This window comes from Pimephales promelas, chromosome 14, assembly GCF_988280905.1.
Source record: "Pimephales promelas chromosome 14, fPimPro1.hap1.1, whole genome shotgun sequence".
NCBI lineage: Eukaryota > Metazoa > Chordata > Actinopteri > Cypriniformes > Leuciscidae > Pimephales > Pimephales promelas.
The window spans coordinates 35,845,291-35,869,616 of NC_142782.1; the positions used below are offsets into that span (position 1 = coordinate 35,845,291).

Genomic DNA, 24,326 nt, shown 5'->3' on the forward strand with positions numbered 1-24,326 from the left:
TGATCAGTTTAGGGTAAAAAGGCCACATAGTAGGTGGTGTTAAAAGTAATTTTATTACAATTTGTCATGCGCAGTTGCGCACTAGAAAATCACCAATCACTGGACGTGTCAATCAATTTAAAGAAATATTTTATTAACATACATTAATAATCATGAAAAATATTTTTACTTTAACTCGAGTGGACTCGAGTCCTAAAAAAAAAATGTTCGAGTACGAGTCAATTCCGAGTCCAAACGGACACGAGTCCATGACAAGACCAAGACCATTAAAATATGGTCTCGAGACCGAGTCCGAGACGAGTCCGAGTCTCGAGTACTACAACACTGCAAAACGTTATGATTTTAGTCCATAATTCATCATATTTGCAGACAATAATATCTGTAAATCCACCGTTCTCTGCCTGGATCCAGTCGTTTCTATGAATCACAGCGATCGATCTTGTCAAATCTGTTTGTAAATCCCGTTTGAGATGTTTTGTGTTTTTTCGCACTGAAATCGAAAGCTGCCACTCAGTGTTTCACGCGCATGACCTCTATACCCTGAGGTGAATCTGAATATGGTCTTCTGTTCTTAATAATAAATGCATATTAAAGCGCTTCATTGATCTGAGCACATGGTGAAGCCGCAGTACGGCGGCGTCTGAAGTCTCGCTGCTTTAGTGAACGCAGGCCTGTCCTGAAACGCCTCATCCTTCTCCTGTGGATCCCGTCAGCACACATTAGTCTCTTTAATCATTGAGTGCGCGTTCCTCTCGCTCCAAACCAGCAGCTCTTTCATTTACTGCCCGCTGTAACCCGATAACTGTGTGTGTGTGTGTGTGCAGCTGCTAATGGAATACACACTTGTCTGGGTTGTAGACGCTCAGCTCCTCCAGAAACAGGCTGTCGTTCAGGAATCCGCTCCGCATCTTAGCCAGGAACTTCAGGACGATCCCTCGCTCCGATCCCAGGAAAACCACGGTGTGGTTACGGTGAGGCCCGGCGGCGTTATCCACGGCGATACGAGTGAGACGGTACCTGACACACACACACACACACAGAAGGAATTAGGGTTACAATGACATTTCCATCTGATTTCCGTCTAAAAGAAATTAAACCGTTATCTGCCTTTCCAATTAGCGAGCTCATCTCAGTGTTAATCGAATGTATGTATAATTTCCAAATCAGTATGCAAATACATTTCCAGGCTAATTAAAACTGGCAAGATGGAAATAAGAAGACAAATTAAACATATTTTTTCCTCTTTCCCAGTCTCTGGAGTCTTTGAAGCGGCGTAATAAAGCGATACCGACGCGTCTGCAGCAAATGTGTTTTCAATAATTCAGTTTTACTGGGACAACTTTACACAAACCCAAGTGAACAGAAACGTATCAGGCTGGAACCAGACGTCGTTTCACAGAGAAACACACTTCATTAGAAGAAAACAGACGTTTGCTCTCGAGAGGGTGATCCTCCTGTTTCCTGATTCTGAAGAACTGAAGTGTGAGTGAATCGCTCATGTCTGACTCGATTCATCCGTGAACAGGAGCAGGTCCTGAATCAGGTCAAGACTAAGCCGGGAAGGGTCATGGCGTTGCCCTATTGTTAGTTCGACTGCTTCTCATTTGTAAGTCGCTTTGGGAATGAATAATGTAAATGTAATGTCTGACTCAGATGCAAATGACTCGATTCATCCGTGTAAATGAGCAGGTCCAGATTTGCATGCGTGATCAATCTGAAGAGGTTTGATGCCACTCACCGAACCATCGTCTTGAGGAACCAGGGCCGGTTGGCGATCGACGGCACGGCCTCGTCCATCAGCGGGTGAACCTTGATGAAGTTCAGCGTCTCGTCCGGAAACTCATTGGACACTTTGAATTTCTCACCAGAAGTTCCTGCGCAGACGCCCGGCCTGAAGACGACAGCATCAGTCTACATCAGCATCAGTCTACATCATCATCACACACACATCTTCATCAGCATCACACACATCTTCATCAGCATCACACACACATCTTCATCATCACACACACATCCGTATATTCTCCACCATAAAACTGGAGAGACAGTCCGAATGATGCACTGAATCTTTAAACTGAATCTGGATCAGCTGAGTATGGTCACATGTTCTGTCGTTATCAGTTCAGCGAGTCGTGTTTCCTGAAAACATTCGCGAACAGCATCGCAGAGTTGTGCGTTTGGAAGGCAGTTTGTGGACTCAATAATAAACCACCTGACATTCAGTGCCATCGATATATTTACAGTGCATACAAATGTAATTATTGTAATTTTTAGTTTGTCAAGAGAGTTTTTGAAGTGCGCATGTGTGGACGAGCTCTAGTGTGTGGACGAGCCTATGATCCAATCTGGAAATAACTGAGGAAAAAACATCTCGCGTTAATTCAACCTCAAACAAATTCATCAGCAATAGTGATTCCACCTGCGTGACATCATTGAACGACAGACGCGGTTTCGTGATGATGTCGTGACTATCGCGGATGTCTTCAGGAACGCATCGCTCCTCTCGGCGCTCCTCTCCAGCACATCCTCACAGAATTACACTGAAGCACAGTTGGCACGATCGCTCGCATTAACCCTTGACCTCGCTTCACACAAACACATAATTTCATGTTAATCAGCGCAGGCGATACTCCTCGTTCATGACACAGACGAGCCATATGGAGGATGAAGAGCGAGCGGAAAACCTGGAGGACCACAAAACACTGCGCTCACGAGAACATTAAAAACACACTCAAATACAAATAATAAGAACAACGGCAATAAACGAAACAATTAAATTCTACTAGTCTGAATAAAGACATGCTTATTAAAGCCCCCCTGTGGTGTAGATCCAGCGTGTAATGTTGTTGATGTGTGTGTGTGTGTGGTGTGTTTAATCCGCTTTAACACACACTGTGTGTAAGTTGATAAGTGGACAGCATTGCTGAGTATTTCCTCCTTAAAACTGCAGTGAACCAAAGACAGTCTCAAAAACACGCTTTGGTGTTTCTGACGTCACAAACCACCTTGTAACCAATCAGATCAACGTGTGTGAGTCAACCAGAGTGAGTGAGTGGAGGCGGGGCTCATCTGCATATTCATAGAACCGCGCATACTAAATGAGGTGTCGAGTTACATTCAAGATATTTTAAGGCATGAAGAATTTTTATCAAGGAAAAAAGTCATTTTGGTGATCAAAGATACAATGATTGACTTTAAGATTAATTTTCGACGTTGTGTACCTGGGTCTGGGCACCTTCTCCTCCGGCACGGGTGTCCAGGTGGAATCGGGCGATTTCTGCTCTTTGAAGCGTCCGGTGAAGGCCAGCGCGATCTCTGCCATGTCATACGCACAGACCGCCGAGCCCGGGATACTGAAACACACATTCATCACAGACACACGCCAAAATAACACAACTGTGAATCACTCCTGTGGTCTGAGAGCCGCACACAAGGGCCGGATTGTGACTCTATAAACTGTGAATCTCAGAGAGACGGAGCCGCGGGTCAGAAGATCTGAGTAATTCACCCTCGGTGTGTGTGTCGCCTTCCCATCAACACCCGTTCATTTATTCACTGGAATTTTGCCCCAGTCAAAATTTCCATGTCGCCTCTTAAAGGTGCAGTGTGTCATTTTTAGCGGCATCTAGTGGTGAGGTTGCGAATTGCACCCAACAGACGTTACGGCGGCCGACAGGAAGTGATGTCGTCGTCTGAGACAGCAGAGAGTAGCCAGTTAAACAATGAGGTTTCATTACAAAGATAAATTAATAAATTAGGTTTGCTTGATTATTCAGTAAAACGATGTTATTGCGAATGTTATTGTTGCTTGTCCATCATTGTGTCAGTGTTTTACTCGCTGACTTTAGCATATTCTGTACATGAACAACAACACTGTGACGAAACACATTTGTCCGTTCAGGTCCACCGTAGAAACGTGAATGTAAGCAGACGCGCGGTGTGTGTGTAGAGAGAAACGCTCATTCTAAGCTAATAAAACACAACGGTTCATTATGTAAGGTCTATATACACCACTGAACACACAGTTATGTTTATGAAACTGCATTGCTCTCAACAGATCCTCCTGAATATTACACACTGCACCTTTAATAATATTACACACTGCACCTTTAATAATATTACACACTGCACCTTTAATAATATTACACACTGCACCTTTAATGGTTATTTAACAAGCTCAACTGCTCCGACACAAACAGTGATGGACGAGCAACACACGGGAGATTCTCGCGCACACCTGTTGTATGGCGTGGAGAAGGTTGCCATGACGACGTCATGTCCGTTGATGTGGATGACGTCGGTGACGGCCTGTAGGATGTTGAAGTAGAAATGAGAGTCTCCCGGGATTGAGCAGTTGAGTCGCGTCTTTAGGAAGGACGTCCACTGTTTCTCCAGGACTCGCTGCGAGCCGCCGCGATCGTTCTTACACACGCGCGCCACACGCGGGAACACCACCTGATCAGAGAGAGAGACACGAGTGTTAGAGCCCGTTCACAACAGTGAATGATAACTATAACGATAGCTATATTAGCATCCACACCAGCAGACGATAACTATAACGACAGCTATATTAGCATCCACACCAGCAGACGATAGCTTCAACGATAACAATAATGACAGCTATATTAGCATCCACACCAGCGGACGATAGCTTCAACGATAACAATAACGATAGCTATATTAGCGTTGATACCAGCAGACGATAACTTCAACGATAACAATAACGATAGCTATATTAACATCGATATCAGCAGACGATAGCTTCAACGATAACAATAACGATAGCTATATTAGCGTTGATACCAGCAGACGATAACTTCAACGATAACAATAACGATAGCTATATTAACATCGATATCAGCAGACGATAGCTTCAACGATAACAATAACGATAGCTATATTAGCGTTGATACCAGCAGACGATAACTTCAACGATAACAATAATGATAGCTATATTAGCATCGATATCAGCAGACGATAGCTTCAACGATAACAATAATGACAGCTATATTAGCATCCACACCAGCGGACGATAGCTTCAACGATAACAATAACGATAGCTATATTAGCGTTGATACCAGCAGACGATAACTTCAACGATAACAATAACGATAGCTATATTAACATCGATATCAGCAGACGATAGCTTCAACGATAACAATAACGATAGCTATATTAGCGTTGATACCAGCAGACGATAACTTCAACGATAACAATAACGATAGCTATATTAACATCGATATCAGCAGACGATAGCTTCAACGATAACAATAACGATAGCTATATTAGCGTTGATACCAGCAGACGATAACTTCAACGATAACAATAATGATAGCTATATTAGCATCGATATCAGCAGACGATAGCTTCAACGATAACAATAATGACAGCTATATTAGCATCCACACCAGCGGACGATAGCTTCAACGATAACAATAACGATAGCTATATTAACGTCCACACCAGCGGACGATAGCTTCAACGATAACTATAACGATAGCTATATTAGCATCCACACCAGCAGACGATAGCTTCAGCGATAACAATAACGATAGCTATATTAACGTCCACACCAGCGGACGATAGCTTCAACGATAACTATAACGATAGCTATATTAACGTCCACACCAGCGGACGATAGCTTCAACGATAACTATAACGATAGCTATATTAGCATCCACACCAGCAGACGATAGCTTCAGCGATAACAATAACGATAGCTATATTAGCGTTGATACCAGCAGACGATAGCTTCAACGATAACAATAATGATAGCTATATTAGCGTTGATACCAGCAGACGATAACTTCAACGATAACAATAATGATAGCTATATTAGCGTCCACACCAGCAGACGATAGCTTCAGCGATAACAATAACGATAGCTATATTAGCGTTGATACCAGCAGACGATAACTTCAACGATAACAATAATGATAGCTATATTAGCGTCCACACCAGCAGACGATAGCTTCAACGATAACAATAACGATAGCTATATTAGCATCCACACCAGCAGACGATAGCTTCAACGATAACAATAACGATAGCTATATTAACGTCCACACCAGCGGACAATAACATTCTGTTTCTTATTTGCACTGCAGTTTTATCGTCTGTCGCTTTGGATCATGGATTCTGATTGGCTCTCAATGTATTTTATCGTTCATCAGCTGGGAAAAAAGTTCTGCAAGTAATTCCAACGCAGTCGTTATCGTTATAGTTGTGGTGTGGACTTCACTATTCTCCTGGAATAGAGCGATTATGCAAACGTTACCTGTATTGTATAGTTATAGTTACAGTCGTTGTGTTTCTGCAGAGCAACAGTTGTCATTCATTGGCTGTACTTTGAGAGCTTTGCTCAGGCGTGTGAGAGGGTCGCGGCAGGCTAGTGTAATTACAGTAACTGGAGACTCAAACCCACTGGAGACTCAGCCTGTAATTACGGAAGCCTCTCAAATCTCACTGACTTTTGCCTTTGAACTCACAACAATGAGCCTTTGTCACGCACTCGTCCGTTTGCTTTTAATAATCACAGACGAGGAAGTGAATTATAAACGTTGAGCTATTTACGGCCATCGTTCGGATACCAGACAATGTTTGTGTTGTTTTTAGTACCTGCGTCCCGATGGGCCTCACTAGTTTATACGCCCACTTCCTGTGCACTTCCCCTGTCACTTCCTGTCTGTGGTGTGGACGCAGGAAAACCCGCGAGGCGCTCCTACCTTCCCCATGCTGTTGTACTCCATGGCGATTTCCCGAAAGAAGAAGTAGATGAACTGGCCGTAGTCGACCGCCTGGACGAAATACGGCTCTGAAAACCACAGGAGTGAGACGGAGAATCCAGTTATTACCACAGGATAAACACCGTTCACACTCGGCTTTCATTACGGGGCTGTTTCATTACTTTTAATGTAGACTCTTTAAAGGTTTGAGTCCGAGTCACTTCAGCGGTTTTACACACACCAAACTATACAGCTTTATTCATTTCTATATTCTCAAGGTTTGTTCATATAGAGCCGCATTATATTTTTTATATTAGATAATGCCTCATTTGCATATTTTAATAAACCATTGAAGAAAACTTGTAATGCAAAACATGCTTTTAATTCTTAATGTGATTAATGAGCTGGGAAATAATGGTGATGTTTATTAGTTAAATATTTACCCTGTTTACCTGTGTGTGTGTGTGTGTGTGTGTGTGTGTGTGTGTGTGTGTGTGTGTGTGTGTGTGTGTGTGTGTGTGTGATGGGTAGGGTTAGTGTAAAGGGACAGAATATACAGTTTTTACAGTATAAAAACCATTATGTCTATGGAATGTCCCTGTATAGTAAACATGCGTGTGTGTGTGTGTGTGTGTGTGTGTGTGTGTGTGTGTGTGTGTGTGAGTGATGTTCGTCAGTCTCTCAAGGCTTTGATAAAACACGTCACGTCTCTTAACGCTCTCTGAGGGTTTGATTAGATTAGCAGCGCTGCAGGACACTCAGGTCACGGTTCTGGGCAGTGTGTGTGTGTGTGTGTGTGTTATGACGAAGCCTCACCTTTCAGCCATTTGGAGTCGTGTTTGACCGTCCTCAGGGTCGCGCTGTCTCCCAGACTGCGATAGATCACGGCGTCGATCGCCAGGAAGTCTGTGACTGTGGCGGAATATAACTTCCCATCTGCAACCAAAGAGTTCATGATCAACACGACAAAAACCACAGATACACCACACACACTCATTATAATAAAAATATCTCATTTTGAATGCATTTATTATTAATTCCTTTCTTTCTTTGCCATACACATGACAATTAGATAGGCAGATAAACAATATTTATGTATGTATTTTTTTAAGGTAGGCACACTGATATTACAACATAGGGACTTGATAAAAACAAATATTTATTGCAATTTTACTGTTTTTATTTTATTCTCAATTTTTTATTTTTTTTATTCTCAAATTCTCAAATTCCCTCTTGTATTTTGTGCTGTTTTTCTCCTCAATCCGGTCTCTTGAAGAACAAATAACGGAATAAAATTTGCAACACCTGCAAGTAAATTTCACAAATAATTACACAGAAACTAAATGTGAAATAGTATATTCTTGTAAAACAGACTGTAATAATCTTGCTCTTATTCCTGACTTGTTTAAGGTGGTATTTCCCGTGGCTCTAGCGCTGGGAACAGAGGCTCCTCGGCCCGTCGAGGGTTTACGAGCCGCTAATGGAGGAATGACTCATGTGTGTTTTCCATCTCCAGGGTTATTTCTATCCCGTATTCTGAGCCGGACTCGCAGAGCCGTCTTCTGCCCTCACCACAATAGTTTCATGTGTTTCCAGACCAGAGTCTGCCAAGCAAACGCTCTTCCCAGAAACAGGGAGCAACTGTTGCTCCGGCGCGTCAGGGAGTTCCTCGTATTCCTGGCATACTTCAGAAAGCGCCCATTAAAACACACATTCATTATGGAAGCGCCTGAGTGACCCGAGTGTGACCCGAGTGTGACCCGAGTGTGACCCGAGTGTCAAGTCAAGTCACCTTCATCTATACAGCGCTTTAAGAGTATAGAGTTTGACAGCAGCGTTACAGTGATACAGTGTTCAGGCTTTACAGCAGATCTACAATAAAGCTATAAAGTTAGTTTTGATTGACGAGTGTGTGAGCCGAGTGTGTCCCGGGTGTGTGAGTCGAGTGTGACCTGTGTGTGAGCCAATTCCTGGTGTTGGTGATGAAGGTCTTACCGGCGAACAGGGCGACGTTGGCGTGTTTGGCGTCGTACGGGCATCGGGCCATTCCACTGATCTCATCGCCCAGAGCGTCCAGGCTGTCCATCTGCAGGAATGAAGGGAAAGATCAGAGGTCAGAGGTCAAACAGCAGGAGTGTTGACACCTGCAGACGAGTCTGAGACTTTCACACGCACGGCTGGTTATTTTTAAAAGCTCTTCCTTTCTTGGTTTCAACAAAAGATCGAGGCTTGCCAAGACCAGCGCCGGGTTCTCCAGAACACACACTTTACACCGTGTTTGTGGGAATACGACATTTCCTTCAGAGCTGTTTCCATCGAGCCGTCAACCGAGGCTCACATTCTCCCGCATTAGGAACACAATTAACATTCCTCCAGAAATACACACAAACACACACGCTTTATTCACTGAGGGTCACGAGACGAGTGTGTGTGTCGTTCACTCCTCCACTGTGTGTCGTCAAGCCTGCGGATCCGCCCGGTAACAGCTGATGTAACGGACACCGGCTCGCGATGAGCGCGGGCACAGATGGGCTGTCGGGAGGAGGCCGCGGATCCAAGCATCCGTTCAGGAGAACATTTGTCCGCCGATGATTAATGTGGGACGACTTTGGCCCTGAAACAGACGCTCTCCTCAGAGCCGGAGCCCCGGGAGCTGGCCGGCAGAAGCGCAGCCGAGGTGGACGAGGAGAAGCTCCAGGGGCCGAGTGCTGACTCTCTCGTGTGTGTGCCAGATATTACAGCGACTGCTGGATGAGGATCACACACACACACACACACTTCTCTCTGACTAACTGCAGAAGAGGAGATGATGTGATCACAGGGAAAAACACTGGAAGAGCTCAAAACACGGAGAGCGATATATCAAGTCAATCATCCCGACAGCAGAGACGAGCTTTCCTGGCCGCTCGAAACTGGACAAACTTGTGTTGAACCGCGGCGATTATGAGTGTGTGGTGTGCAGGGGTGTAAAGTAACGAATTACAAATACTCACGTTAATGTAATTAAGTAGTTTTTTTCAGAAATTGTACTTTTTTGAGTAAGTTTAAAATTGTGTAATTTTACTTTTACTTGAGTACATTTTAAGTGATGTATCGGTACTTTTTCTCCGCTATTTTCCTTCTGTTTGTGGCCGTTACTCGTTACATGCTTGTTTTAATTTGATTTTTATCCATCAACGTGATTGGATCGAGTAATCGGTCTCGTGACTGTCATCAAATCAAATTAAGCATAGAAAACTTACCGCCTATTCCTGCTGTTACTCGTGACTGCTGTGGAAGTGCATCATCACGCATCAATTCAACCCAGATATCAGCGTCTTCCTCTAATATGCTAAGGTACATTTCACATTTCTGCTTAATATGATATTTATATAGGCTGGCCTGTCTACAGGGCCTATTTGGTCTGAGGTTGGGGGAATTGCGAGACGAGTTCATAATGCGGTGAATTCCCGCTCCCATTACTTCACTATCACAGGATTGACGGGCGTCACGATCTGTTCACTGCCGCGTCTCGCGCTCGCCATGCCGCCAGATTCAGAATCAGTGCACCATGTCATTAACTTAACTTGAACTGCATTACTTAATAAGAAATTAGCACAGCTCGATAATAAACAGCGTTTTTTATTGATCCATTATATTCATTTGGCAAGTGCAGTTGCGCAAAAACATTTTTCATGCTGAACTTTTTTTGTGTGTGGATGCTGCTGATAAAACAGCTTAGCCGAGACTTCAGAGACAAAGTGTATTTGTTTCTTTTGTAAAAGTTTCCTGGATATAACTTCCCTATTTAATGCACAATTTTCCTTACAAATTATATTATCAGCATTACAATGTGAGTAAATGTATGTAAGGGATGATGCCACCCTTCTAGAACAATGCATTTACGTTTAAATTGTAACATATTTAATAGCATGGAATTAAAGTGTGTAATTAGTGTTAGCTCACTATCTTAGCCTTTTTCAGTGCATTAGTTGAGGTAGTATGGTAATATTAGTGATTCTCATTTATCAAAACACTAACATTGGTACCGTTTTGGAGAGAAATTGGGTATTTTTTATTTTATTTAACCCATCTCTTGGTGTGTGATGCTAAACTATCATATGCACAGTTATGAATATTGATATTTTATGTGCAACAATAGCATGCTCAGGCCCAGTGGCTTTTCGCCTAATTGTAAATGCTTTTCCCCCCAAATAATATGATTTAAATGGTGATGAGTGTACTGATTTGATGCATTTTAAAAAGATGGATGATAGATATTCTTCAATCTTTCTTACAAAGAACAAAATATAATGTGAATTCCAGTATGTGCATTTTTTTTAATTTATAAATTGTAGTGCACAGTGTTTATTATAAGGGGTAGAATCTGCACCTCAGTACTCACTACTCACTACTCTTGAGTACTTTTAAATAAGCTACTTTTTTACTCTTACTCAAGTAGTTTTTTGGACAAGTACTTTTTACTCTACTCACACTACATTTTTTGGAATGTAATGGTACTTTTACTTGAGTATGTTTTTTCAGTACTCTTTCCACCACTGGTGGTGTGTTTAATCTGCTTTAACACACACCGTGTGTGTGTTGATAAGTGGACAGCATTGCTGAGTATTTCCTCCTTAAAACTGCAGTGAACCAAAGACAGTCTCAAAAACACGCTTTGAAATCGCTGGTGTTTCTGACGTCACAAACCACCTTGTAACGTGTGTGAGTCAACCAGAGTGAGTGGAGGCGGGGCATATTCATAGAACCGCGCATACTAAATGAGGCGAGGGTGTCGAGTTACATTCAAGATATTTTAAGGAATAATGGAAAAAACATTTAAATATGTCATTTTAATGATTAAAGGATTAAAGTTTTAAGGGATCAAATGGGGAAAAAGAAAAAATATAGAAACTTGTGCAAAATGTACAAAGTATATAAATTGAAGAATATAAACAAAATGAAATAGTGTGATAGTATTTGATTCGCTCAGAGCCTCTTTAAGAGGACAGAAGCGTCTCGGATTATCTTTACAGCAAAAACAATCAAGATTATTGAAGATTTTCCGAGTGTTTCACTCGCGGGGAAAACGAACCGAGGAATGTTTTCTTTCTCGATTGTGGAGAGACTCACCTTGTAGGTCCGACAGGACGGGTTGAAGGCATTCGTCCCGCACACGAACAGAGAGTCGCCGCTCTGCTGCAGGAGAACCTTGATGAAGTTGTGGCATTCGTCCTGAAACCAGGAGAGAAACACGTACGGTACATCATCATCTTCATCATCATCATCATCATCATCATCATCATCATCATCTTCATCATCATCATACTGTATGTTCATTATGCTGATGTTCCAGTTAGTTTTTTAAATACTTTGTAAATGTTTTTTTCTTCAAAATGTTTCTTGTAAATGTCTTTAATTGTAGAGTGAGCTCCTCCTCCTTTACGTTATCTGTATAATGTTGCAGTATTATGAGAATGACGTACCTTGTGTTTCCCCTTCATTCTGCAAGTGTCCACGTCGGCCTGTCTGGACTTCCACGTCAGCTTCTGTCGACAGGAGATCAATACCGGATCAATAGATGCGCTCACACATTCCCCTGGATCACAGGGTCAGGGGTCAAGGGTCAAACGGGCCGATGCCGCCGTAACACACCAGCGCCTGATTAAACCTCATCGATCCGCCGGCACACACCAAATAAATACGATACATAACGGCAGCTTTAGATGGAGTTAGAAGAAGCTGAAGCTGGAAAAAATGTTTTAGTCCTTAAAGATGAACTGAACTGAAAAAAATCGACGATGAAAACGTGTTGTTTATGACAATTAAAAGTAAATTACACTAAACATTTTAATAAAAAATATTAATATAGCTTTTTATAAGCAACGCAAAATTGCGCTTGTTAGCGCTGGCAATTTCGATGACGTCACTGGCATGGTAGGACCCGCGGAGCACCATAAACAACAGCTGCAGGTCCCATATACACAGACGAAAATGAGCACTTTTAACGGCATGGATTACGCATTTGAGCCCGCGAGGGACAGGCCGGTAGTGTCTGACTACCACCACATGGAGGACGATCAGTTTCAGGCTTCACTCACAGTACAGGATCGTTTTTGGGGAGAAGTGATTGTGGGCGCGAGCGCTGTGGAGTATGCATACTGCACGGAGACGATCTGTTGCAGAGAGGTCAACCTGAAACATTTATTGATCGGCGAAAAATGCATCACCATGCACCGTTCATTTCGGATGCTGTTCGGTGAGAGAAACGTGTTGGGGGAGGCTATGCTGTCTCTAATGGATGTCCGAGCTGAGACGCGAGCGCCCCATCAGTAACAGGGTATTTTACGAATAGGCGACTAGGCTGGGCTAACTTGTTATACTTTTCTCAGACTGTTTAGATTAACAGCGTACTGGCAGTTCACTCTATGTGCGAGGGTGCATTTAGAAAGGAGAATCCCATCCTTTACCGTGAACTACACATCAGGAATCTTTTCCCCTCAGCCGAATATCAAGGATTCGTGTAACGTTAACGTGATGTGTTGAACTTGTAACTTGTGTAAATAAAACATTTAATGCAGACATTGTCAGACGTTTCATGTACTCATTGACGAAAGTACATATCTCTAAATAGTGTGTCGCTAAAAATTCTGTTTCTTCAGCCATGTCAGCGCGCCTCAGACTGTTTACAAGCTACGGCTGTTCTGCTGGTGCGGGTAGGCAGCGGAGTGGCTTACCATGCCAGTGACGTAGTCGAATGTTGAAATCCAACATGGCGGCGCCCGTGTAACAAAAACAACACTTTCAATGTACCATTTTATCCCTTTTAACAAATTATGCCATTTTAAAAATTGTACCAATGATAATTAATAAAATACATCTTTTATGTCACCTTTTTTCAAATTTCAGTTCAGTTCATCTTTAAAAAATGAGTCTTTTTGGATCTGTTATTGATCGTGCTGGACTCTGTCGATCATACGCTTGATTGCGGAGCAGATTCACTCTTCGCTGTACACTATATGAATCATCAGAGAAGGGAATCGCACATGTGTGTGTTCACTAAGGCTCTTTTAGGGAAGTTTCAATCAGTTATTACACCAGATCTCCATCACACATTAAAGATATCCTGGAACGATCTGCAAAATATACTTAAACTACAGATATTGTCAGCTCTGAGTGCTCTTATATGAGTTTTTCTTGGTTTTCCTGTTTAGATTTGTGCGAGTTGAGTTTTCTATGTTCATCTGTGCGTGAAACTCGTCTTGACCGGCGTCAGTGGAACAAGAGATAGTGATATCTCAAGGGGATTTACCTGCTTAAATAAAGGATGAATAAATAAATAAACTAACGCGTCTCTCTGGGTCACGTGACGCTCGACGGCGGCTCCTGATTGGATGAGGCGCTCGTCCGCTCGGCTCGTTTGCCAGGTGATTAAGAGAGAACTGGATCAGGACTCACCTTGCTGAAGAAGATCTCCTCGGTGTTGGCCGTCTCGATGTCCACCGTGTAAATGTGATCTCTGTGAAGACACATCCACAGCGTCACTCGTCTCACACTCCATATCACAAACTCATCATCATCTACAGTAATCAACAATCGCAGCCCAACACTGAGATGAGCTTCTGTTTTTTAATTGATAATTTGTGTAACTAAAGATGGTTTTCTCTGATCAGATGTGATTGGCAACAGACTACAGTATTCTGATATCAAAGACAACACAGATGCATTTAATAAGACATACAAGTAAAAACGGCCCTCAAAAAGGTTAAAAAACACTCCAGAGCCTTACTGTAATCTCACTCTCTCGAACCGCGTTCAGAAGTACACTAAGAATCTCATTCAGTTCTTGAGTTTGAATGTTGGCAAATTCAAAAGTCAGTTCTCTATCCACTCGAAATCAAATTAAACTCTGAATGACGGCTCGACGAAGATCATCAAAATGACATATTTAAATGTTTTTCCTCATAAAATAATTTCTTCATGCTTTAAAATAGCATTATTGTAACCTGACACCCTTGCTTCATTTAGTACACGCGGAACCATGAATATGCTAATTAGTCTCCGCCTCCAGTCGCTACACAGGTCTTGGTTTGCCTCCTCCAGAAACTGATTGAGTGAGTCACAGCGGCTCAGATCGCTAATCCGCCGCTCTACAACACCGCACACGTGACAGTAATTAATCTGATTAGCCTTTGGCTTGACTACGTTATTAATCAGCTAATGATGTGTTGCTCAGAGTCACACACCCTTCTAAACATCAGCTTCCTTACAACGCTTTCAACAAACATAGTTCATCATAACATTGTAATAAACATAGTGTACATAATTCACCCGCGATATTGCCCCTCTTAAAGGAGAAGCCCCGCCCACACTGCCGGATTGGTTTACGTGTAACATGTTATTAGAGTCAGATCAGTTCATTAGCTGATGATTTGTAATTCTCCACGTCCAGTGTGTTTGATTTGGATCCGCTGACGCTCATATCTGGTCTCGTGTTCAGACTCGACGCAGCAGAAGCTCAATCTAAAAGAAAGGCCATTTGTGAAATGAGTGCAGTTGTGGGGTCAGAGACGGACGAGCAGATCTTCTGATGGACACGATTAATGCAGATCTCACACACTCCTCCTGAGTTACACCGCTCGACCGCAGAGATTGTGTTTCTGACGCCGGCTGATCAATTTTAATTGCACAGGTACGGTGTCGCGCGCTCATTAGTGAAATTCCATTCTAGCGAGTAATTACTGAAGCTGTGAGACGGAGGAGTGATGAAGACACCATCATCCTCAGATTCACACACACACACACACGCAGATCTATAAGCTACAGTATATCTGACGTCTATAATGCATGTTCTCGCTCTGGTGTAAATCATATAACTGGGTCTAAGCACTTAAAGTAATTATTACAGTGAAGTTTTATTAGAAATAATGATGGTTATTATTATGTGAGCTTGGACTTTTAATTGTTTTATTGATTTGTATTTATACCTTGGAGTCACTAATTGTATCCCTTAAAACTCATCTTTGAAAAAAATTCTTCATGCCTTAAAATATCTTGACTGTAACTCGACACCGCATTTAGTATGTGCTAGTATGCACATAGTATTGTATGAATATGCAGATGAGCCCCGCCTCCACTCACTCACTCTGGTTGACTCACACACGTTGATCTGATTGGTTACAAGGTGGTTTGTGCCGTCAGAAACACCAGCGATTTCAAAGCGTGTTTTTGAGACTGTCTTTGGTTCACTGCAGTTTCAGCAATGCTGTCCACTTATCAACGCACACACGGTGTGTGTTAAAGCGGATTAAACACATCACATACACACATAAACAACATTAAACGCTGGATTTACATTATGTGTTTATAGCAGTTGGGTTCAGCTGTAATTTTGCTTGTTCATCATAAAAATACGATATAATATCCGGACCTGAACCTGTACGGCGAGTCCCGCGCGTCAGAGCTCTGGTCATGTGACTGTCAGCGAGTTAAACAGCGCTAATAGATGAGCATCCGCATCATTAACTTTAAGCACTCGTGTGTCTCGTTCCCACAGATTTACGGCCTCCGTTCACACGACGAGCGCCGGTCAGATCTGAGAGCATGTATCAGCTCCTCACACACACACACACACACACACGATCACAGGGGCCGCGACGGACACGTGTGTGTGACCACAGAAGCCTCTCTGGTGCTCTTCCATTATTCTTAACCGAAACATTTTACATTTGTTTTTTATTTATTTATCTTTTCTTCCTCAGAATATGCTGTATGAACACACACACACACACACACACACACATAAATCATGGACATGATCTGAACAGGTTTGATGGTCCTGATATGGACAGTCACACACGTGTGCTCCTCGCGTCAGAAACGCCGCACTGGAAATGAATGAGAGTTTCCTCTAGTGGAAGCGTGTGGAACTGCAGCCGAACACACACACACACACACACACACACAAACACACACACACACACACACTGAACGCTCGTTTACCGAGAGATCGGCTCACATGCGGAACACACACTTGTGGAGACTTACGGCTGCGATTTATCATAGTTTTAGAGAAAAACATGTTTTTGAAAATATATATTTCATATAAAAATTGACAACTTTTCATAATAATAAACAAAAAATTCTGTAACTTTTTGTAAAGTTCACTTTTTTTAACTTTGTTTACGTCAGCAATAATCTGCTGATAGAGTCGTGTTTGAGAAGAGGTCAAACTTCAGTCTGTCCTCTAAAGCGTTCTAGATTTACCAGTTTAAGCTGGAAATGAATTTTCAGGTCTATGCGTAATTTTCAAACGTGAATAAATAGATTATAAATACTGCATGAGTATAATTTAGTACCATAAAATCCCCTAAAAATCCAAAAAGACATTTTAAAAATTATCGAAATAAAATATAGTACATTCATTGAAATATAAAATGAATTCTGTGTAATTTTTGCCTGCCATGTGAAGGTTAAACGGCTGCTGGTTCTGCATCAGGAGAACGATAAGGAGATTTAATCGAGTTGTGATGTTTGATCGCACACACTGTAACGCAAACATGCAGACAATCATCTGGAACACCACCGTACAGAAGCGAGTTCGGGTCTGTTAAGCAAAGCAAATACGTAATCCATCAGATCTAAAAGAGCATATCTGCAGCAGAAGCTGATCTGAGAGCAGGTCCGACGGGTGCTGGCCTCAACAGAGGCTCTTTGTGTGCAGGAATGCGGGAGAACGTCCATCTGGTGGCCTTTTGTCAAACTCTCTCACTCTCTGTTCGCAGAGAAAGGCGCTCATTAGTATGCGTCTCACACCTGTCAATCCACACAAGCCCGCCTCCCCCTCTGCTGTAGCCCCGCCCCTTCATCATGTGTGTACCGAGCGACACACACACACACACACGGCTTCTCCAGAACTTTCTGCTGTTTCTCAGCTGTTCTGGGGTCAGTGGCGGCCCCAGGGTCTCGGTTCCCATGACGGGCCCTCAGGGGCTCATGCGGGGGTTCGGGTTTCTGTGGTGCCGGGGCCGACCACTGAGGAATGTGGACAATGTCCCGCATGCACATACTGAGACACTAACACCAGCTTAATGCTCAGCTGTGTGTGTATGAGAGAGAGAGAGAGAGTGAGAGTGTATGTATATGTGTGTGTGTGTGTGTTCAAGCTGAACACAGTATCTGAGACTAAAATCATGAACTAAACACATCATATCGAGAGGATCCGCAGCTCTACACCGATACCTGATCAGTGACTGTGTTTGAGACCTGAACTGAAACAGAAACACCGTCGTTCTCATTGGTGGAGGACGAGTGGGCGGAGTCTAAACAAACCAATCAAAGAGATAGACAGCATTCTCATTGGTGGAGGATGAGTGGGCGGAGTCTAAACCAACCAATCAAAGAGATAGACAGCATTCTCATTGGTGGAGGACGAGTGGGTGGAGTCTAAACCAACCAATCAAAGAGATAGACAGCATTCTCATTGGTGGAGGACGAGTGGGAGGAGTCTAAACAAACCAATCAAAGAGATAGACAGCATTCTCATTGGTGGAGGACGTGTGGGCGGAGTCTAAACCAACCAATCAAAGAGATAGACAGCATTCTCATTGGTGGAGGACAAGTGGGCGGAGTCTAAACCAACCAATCAAAGAGATAGACAGCATTCTCATTGGTGGAGGACGAGTGGGCGGAGTCTAAACCAACCAATCAAAGAGATAGACAGCGTTCTCATTGGTGGAGGGCGAGTGGGTGGAGTCTAAACCAACCAATCAAAGAGATAGACAGCGTTCTCATTGGTGGAGGGCGAGTGGGTGGAGTCTAAACCAACCAATCAAAGAGATAGACAGCGTTCTCATTGGTGGAGGACGAGTGGGCGGAGTCTAAACCAACTAATCAAAGAGATAGACAGCATTCTCATTGGTGGAGGGCGAGTGGGCGGAGTCTAAACCAACTAATCAAAGAGATAGACAGCATTCTCATTGGTGGAGGACGAGTGGGCGGAGTCTAAACCAACCAATCAAAGAGATAGACAGCATTCTTATTGGTGGAGGGCGAGTGGGCGGAGTCTAAACCAACCAATCAAAGAGATAGACAGCGTTCTCATTGGTGGAGGACGAGTGGGCGGAGTCTAAACCAACCAATCAAAGAGAAAGACAGCATTCCCATTGGTGGAGGACGAGTGGGTGGAGTCTAAACAAACCAATTAAAGAGAGAGAGGGTTCTCATTCGTGGAGGATGAGTGGGCGGAGTCTAAACCAACCAAAGAGAGACAGCGTTCTCATTGGTGGAGGACGTGTGGGCGGATCAGGTGACATCTTTAATCTCTGACCAAATCAAACAAGCATGTTCATCATGAGAAGACTTGAGATCATTTACAGCTAAAGGATTATTAAATGAATAAAGATATATTATGATTATTTGTTGTGATTCACATCAGAGACAGACTGTAGACATGTTCTCAAACTAACACTATCCACTGAACTGTAACCTAGACGGCCCTGTTATGATAACACCAACGTAAAACTTCATGAACAGACGTCGGTTAGCACGAAGAGGTCGTAGCGTGTGAACGTGTTCGCTAATGTCCGTATGCTGCTACTGGAGCGACCACCGGTTACCATGCCGACGCTCTGGGCCGTCTCCAGGCAGCCGTGTCTGCTAGCGGATCCGTCCGCGCACTCACCTGGCAGCGACGTACAGCGTGCGGTTCATGAGCACGATCAGCTGGATGTCCAGGCGGTGGCGCTGCGTGTTGTTCCGGCCCGGCTTGTGGCCCACGAACGCTGGATATTGTTTGGTATCTGACGGAGAAAAAGAGGAATGTCAATGTTGAATTTGATGATCAGTTCATTAAAGAGCCTATAACTCAAATATTACATTCATTATCATAATCACATGTTCCCTGATGTTCATTAATGGTCACATGACATGCCTCTAAATTTAATAATGCTTTGGTTTGATTTTTTTTTTTCATTTTGCAGAGAAACTAGCGGCACTCTCACCAATAGAGGATATTAAAGGGTGTTTTCTTTACACTGATGATGTCACAGACGAGATTTCTATAATCTGAATAATCTTTTTCCACTATAGAGAAGCTTTTATGCGCTGAAAGGTTCGGTGGATGTAAAAGCTTCTTCATGAAACCATCGATGCCGATAAAGGAGATTTATTTTTAAGAGAGCTGGAAAAAACGCTGCGATTTGATTGAGAATTAAAGTTAAAAGCTGAAATGTTTGATGTTGTGTTCGTAAATCACACTAAATGATGTTCCTGAGGGATAGTGGAGATCCCATCACATCACGTCCATGCAAACCCCCCTTCAAAATAACACGTGAGAGTGTGTGTGTGCATGATAGTGTGTGTGTGTGTGTGTGTTAGTGCGTGTGTGTGTGAGCGTGTGTGTGCTTGTTTGTGTGCGTGTGTGTGTGAAGCATTCAGATCTTCACCCTGACAGGCAAAACAAAAGATCTCTCAGTCTCACAGCCTCTGCTCGAAAACACTTACAGTTTCTAAGAGGAGGAGAGAGGAGGAGGAGAGGAGGAGGAGAGAGGAGGAGAGAGGAGGAGGAGAAGAGGAGGAAAGAGGAGGAGAGGAGGAGAGAGGAGGAGACGAGGAGAGAGGAGAGAGGAGGAGAGAGGAGACGAGGAGAGAGGAGAGAGGAGGAGAGAGGAGGAGAGGAGGAGAGAGGAGAGAGGAGGAGAGAGGAGAAGAGAGGAGAGAGTAGAGAGGAGGAGAGAGGAGAGAGGAGAGAGGAGGAGAGAGGAGGAGAGGAGGAGAGAGGAGAGAGGAGGAGAGAGGAGAAGAGAGGAGAGAGTAGAGAGGAGGAGAGAGGAGAGAGGAGGAGAGGAGGAGAGAGGAGGAGAGAGGAGGAGAGGAGGAGAGAGGAGGAGAGAGGAGGAGAGAGGAGAGAGGAGGAGAGAGGAGAGAGGAGGAGAGAGGAGGAGAGGAGAGAGGAGGAGAGAGGAGAGAGGAGGAGAGAGGAGAGAGGAGAGAGGAGAGAGGAGGAGAGAGGAGGAGAGGAGAGAGGAGGAGAGAGGAGAGAGAAGAGAGGAGAGAGGAGGAGAGAGGAGGAGAGAGGAGAGAGGAGGAGAGGAGGAGAGAGGAGAGAGGAGGAGAGAGGAGAGAGGAGGAGACGAGGAGAGAGGAGAGAGGAGGAGAGAGGAGGAGAGAGGAGAGAGGAGGAGACGAGGAGAGAGGAGAGAGGAGGAGAGAAGAGGAGAGGAGGAGAGAGGAGGAGAGGAGGAGAGAGGAGGAGACGAGGAGAGAGGAGAGAGGAGGAGAGAGGAGGAGAGAGGAGAGAGGAGGAGACGAGGAGAGAGGAGGAGAGAGGAGGAGAGGAGGAGAGAGGAGGAGACGAGGAGAGAGGAGAGAGGAGGAGAGAGGAGGAGAGAGGAGAGAGGAGGAGACGAGGAGAGAGGAGAGAGGAGGAGAGAGGAGGAGAGGAGGAGAGAGGAGAGAGGAGGAGAGAGGAGAAGAGAGAAGAGAGTAGAGAGGAGGAGAGAGGAGAGAGGAGAGAGGAGGAGAGAGGAGGAGAGGAGGAGAGAGGAGAGAGGAGGAGAGAGGAGAAGAGAGGAGAGAGTAGAGAGGAGGAGAGAGGAGGAGAGGAGAAGAGAGGAGGAGAGAGGAGAGAGGAGGAGAGAGGAGGAGAGGAGGAGAGAGGAGGAGAGAGGAGAGAGGAGGAGAGAGGAGAGAGGAGGAGAGAGGAGAGAGGAGGAGAGAGGAGGAGAGGAGAGAGGAGGAGAGAGGAGGAGAGAGGAGAGAGGAGGAGAGAGGAGAGAGGAGGAGAGGAGAGAGGAGGAGAGAGGAGAGAAAAGAGAGGAGAGAGGAGGAGAGAGGAGGAGAGAGGAGAGAGGAGGAGAGGAGGAGAGAGGAGAGAGGAGGAGAGGAGAGAGGAGGAGAGAGGAGAGAGGAGGAGAGAGAAGAGAGGAGAGAGGAGGAGAGAGGAGGAGGAGAGGAGAGAGGAGGAGAGAGGAGGAGAGAGGAGGAGGAGAGGAGAGAGGAGGAGACGAGGAGAGAGGAGAGAGGAGGAGAGAGGAGGAGGAGAGGAGGAGGAGAGGAGAGAGGAGGAGAGGAGGAGAGGAGAGAGGAGGAGAGAGGAGGAGAGGAGGAGACTCACAGTTGGCGTGTGACACACTGATGGGCTCGGTGTCTTCTGGGAAAGCGGCTCCTGCCGTGTGAAGAACGGAGAAATACAGCAACAGGGCCTGAGACCGCATGTTTGACCTCTGAACTTCAGCCTGCGGAGGACACACACACACACACACACACACACACAGCTCACTTTAACTGGCTTAGAGGAATATGCATCAGATCCATAGACTAGAAAGCCCATCAGGATAACACATCACATGTTCAGGTGAAGCCGTAGACTGTAAGTGTGTGTGACATCACCCGTAGTGAAGCCCAAAGTGGGCGGAGCCGGCCGTCACCATATTGTTAGCACGTCACTCGCGGATAAACGACAATGTGCAGCGAGGCGGATTAGCTGAGGTGACGTGACGCTAACGCTAGCAGATAAACGGCTAGTAGTGACATCAGAGGAAATTCACCTGTCACTCAAGTGGCCACGCCCTTAATTATGCAGAACGTTAAAGCTTAATATAATTTAAACGGATGAGTTATAAAAAATCCATCACCCCCTCCTCACAGTCGCCATGAAGGACAACATTAGCGGTACAGACCAAGACCACTTCAACATGTTTATCCTGCTGTAACGTTGGGCATGTTGTGCTGCAGCGCCTCTAGTGGCCAGTGGAGGAACTGCAGGAGGAGGTTGACAGATCGATCGCAACGCTGAGCATCATGGGTAAGAAACTGCTGACACGGTTCTCAGCCAATCAGAGATTGCGCAGCAGGGAAAAGCAATCTTCATTACAGTGGCTCTGATTTACACACCGACCTCTGACCTCTGACGGCGCCAAAGTTTCCGTGAGCAACAAATTACTCCACAAATCACAGATTCTGCTGCACTTCTGTTCGCATGGAAGAAAAAGCGAGTGATGATACGCAGCTGCACACACACACACACACACACACACACGCTTTCCTCCAGAGCGACTGACGTCGAGTTCATGCATTCACTGTTCTAAAGAATTCAGTGCTTTTCATGTCTTGTAAGTGCGTAGATTTCTGCATTCATCCTGCATGACACACTGTATCCCACAATGCACCAGTGTGAAGACTGATCTCTCGACTCATGATTTAATCACACTGACAAAAGGTCAGACTTTTGTACACAAATGTCATCATGAATTCTGATTTGTTATAGAATATTGCAGAGTTCATCATCAATGATTAATCAGTGCACATTTTAATAATGTTGAATCGGAATCAGTTCCTCTTCAGCATCTCTGATGATGTGGGCGGGGCAACCTGTCACTCACACGAGATCAGCCAATAGCAGACCACAACCATCCAATCAGTTCCCCACAGACAGGATCAAGCCCCGCCCACATGTGTTCCTGTTCCAGAAGCGAATCTCTCGATATACGAGGAACTTCACGGTCACGCATGTAAACGGTTTGATTGTAGCAAACACAACTCTTTATATGGCAAGATGAAAATATTGCAATAATGTGTTCAAACACCACAACATCAGATTAAACTAAACGAACACACACACACACTCAGTGTCCAGAGAGATGATTGACAGCGGAGGAGTGTCAGGCCTGTAATGAATTAAAGCTGTAATTGAAGCGCCAGTGAATGATGGACGGAGAAACACACACTCGTGTTAATGAACACGGACCAGGACTTCTGGGAGACAGATTTTACTAGAAAAGGGCCGAACGCACAAACAATCCCTCTTTTCTTCATCACGAGCTGCTGAATAACACACACACACACACACACACACACACACACTGGTGAAGGAGAACGACGACAGCGTTACACAACCTTCTCCATTCCTGACAATCAGAACAGGGGCGTAGCCAGGACATTATTTCTGGGGGGGCCAGCCTGTGCCAGTCTTTTATTTGGGGTGGCACTTGATTGTCAAAAACTACTATTACTAAAACTCACGCGCGGCTCGTCAGGCCATAAACAATGGATTGAACTCCCTTATGACACTAATAATGTCTAACTGATAAATGTGCGAGTGCAATGTGTCATCATTATGTGAGGGGTTAGGGACCTTAACATGAGACAGGGATGTTTTTAGTGCAAATGACAGAAAGACGCAATATGAATTGTCATATTAGGCAATAATTTATTTAGGTAAACCATTGCATTTTAAGTGCAACATCCAATTTCATTTGTGATAACACAACAGGTTACAACGGTTGCAAAAATCATGACTAGATCATGTAGTAACACTTGAGTAATTACTAGTTAGTTCCAATGATATTCACTTTATAATACGGAACCAAATAATTAGTAATTCCCACAGAAGTATCTAGTAACACTTTCATCTGTGAGCTATTACTTACTAATGGATCTGTATTATAAAGTGAAGATCATTGGAACTAACTAGTAATGACTCAAGTGTTACTACATGATCTAGTCATAATTTGTGCAACTGTTTGAGATTTTTGGTGAACTTTAGTATACTTTTAGAAAATGTCTTTAGTAACACTTGAGTAATTATTAGTTAGTTCCAATGATCTTCACTTTATAATACGA

General features: G+C 44.1%; 1 protein-coding gene across 3 annotated transcripts in view; it reads right to left on the reverse strand.

Moving 5' to 3' along the window:
* Positions 1-24,326, reverse strand: part of sema6a (sema domain, transmembrane domain (TM), and cytoplasmic domain, (semaphorin) 6A) — a 63,948-nt gene that overhangs the window by 19,366 nt on the left and 20,256 nt on the right. For all 3 annotated transcript variants that reach the window (XM_089119950.1, XM_089119949.1, XM_089119948.1), the window contains exons 2-13: positions 21,820-21,940; positions 19,387-19,504; positions 14,163-14,223; positions 12,191-12,253; positions 11,838-11,939; positions 8,721-8,811; positions 7,542-7,661; positions 6,726-6,814; positions 4,238-4,455; positions 3,222-3,353; positions 1,739-1,891; positions 844-1,017 (exon numbers count right to left, since the gene is read on the reverse strand). In XM_089119950.1, coding sequence (XP_088976076.1) covers positions 844-1,017; positions 1,739-1,891; positions 3,222-3,353; positions 4,238-4,455; positions 6,726-6,814; positions 7,542-7,661; positions 8,721-8,811; positions 11,838-11,939; positions 12,191-12,253; positions 14,163-14,223; positions 19,387-19,504; positions 21,820-21,919 — 1,421 coding nt within the window. In that variant the 5' untranslated portion in view covers positions 21,920-21,940. The remainder of the gene's footprint in view (positions 1-843; positions 1,018-1,738; positions 1,892-3,221; positions 3,354-4,237; positions 4,456-6,725; positions 6,815-7,541; positions 7,662-8,720; positions 8,812-11,837; positions 11,940-12,190; positions 12,254-14,162; positions 14,224-19,386; positions 19,505-21,819; positions 21,941-24,326) is intronic.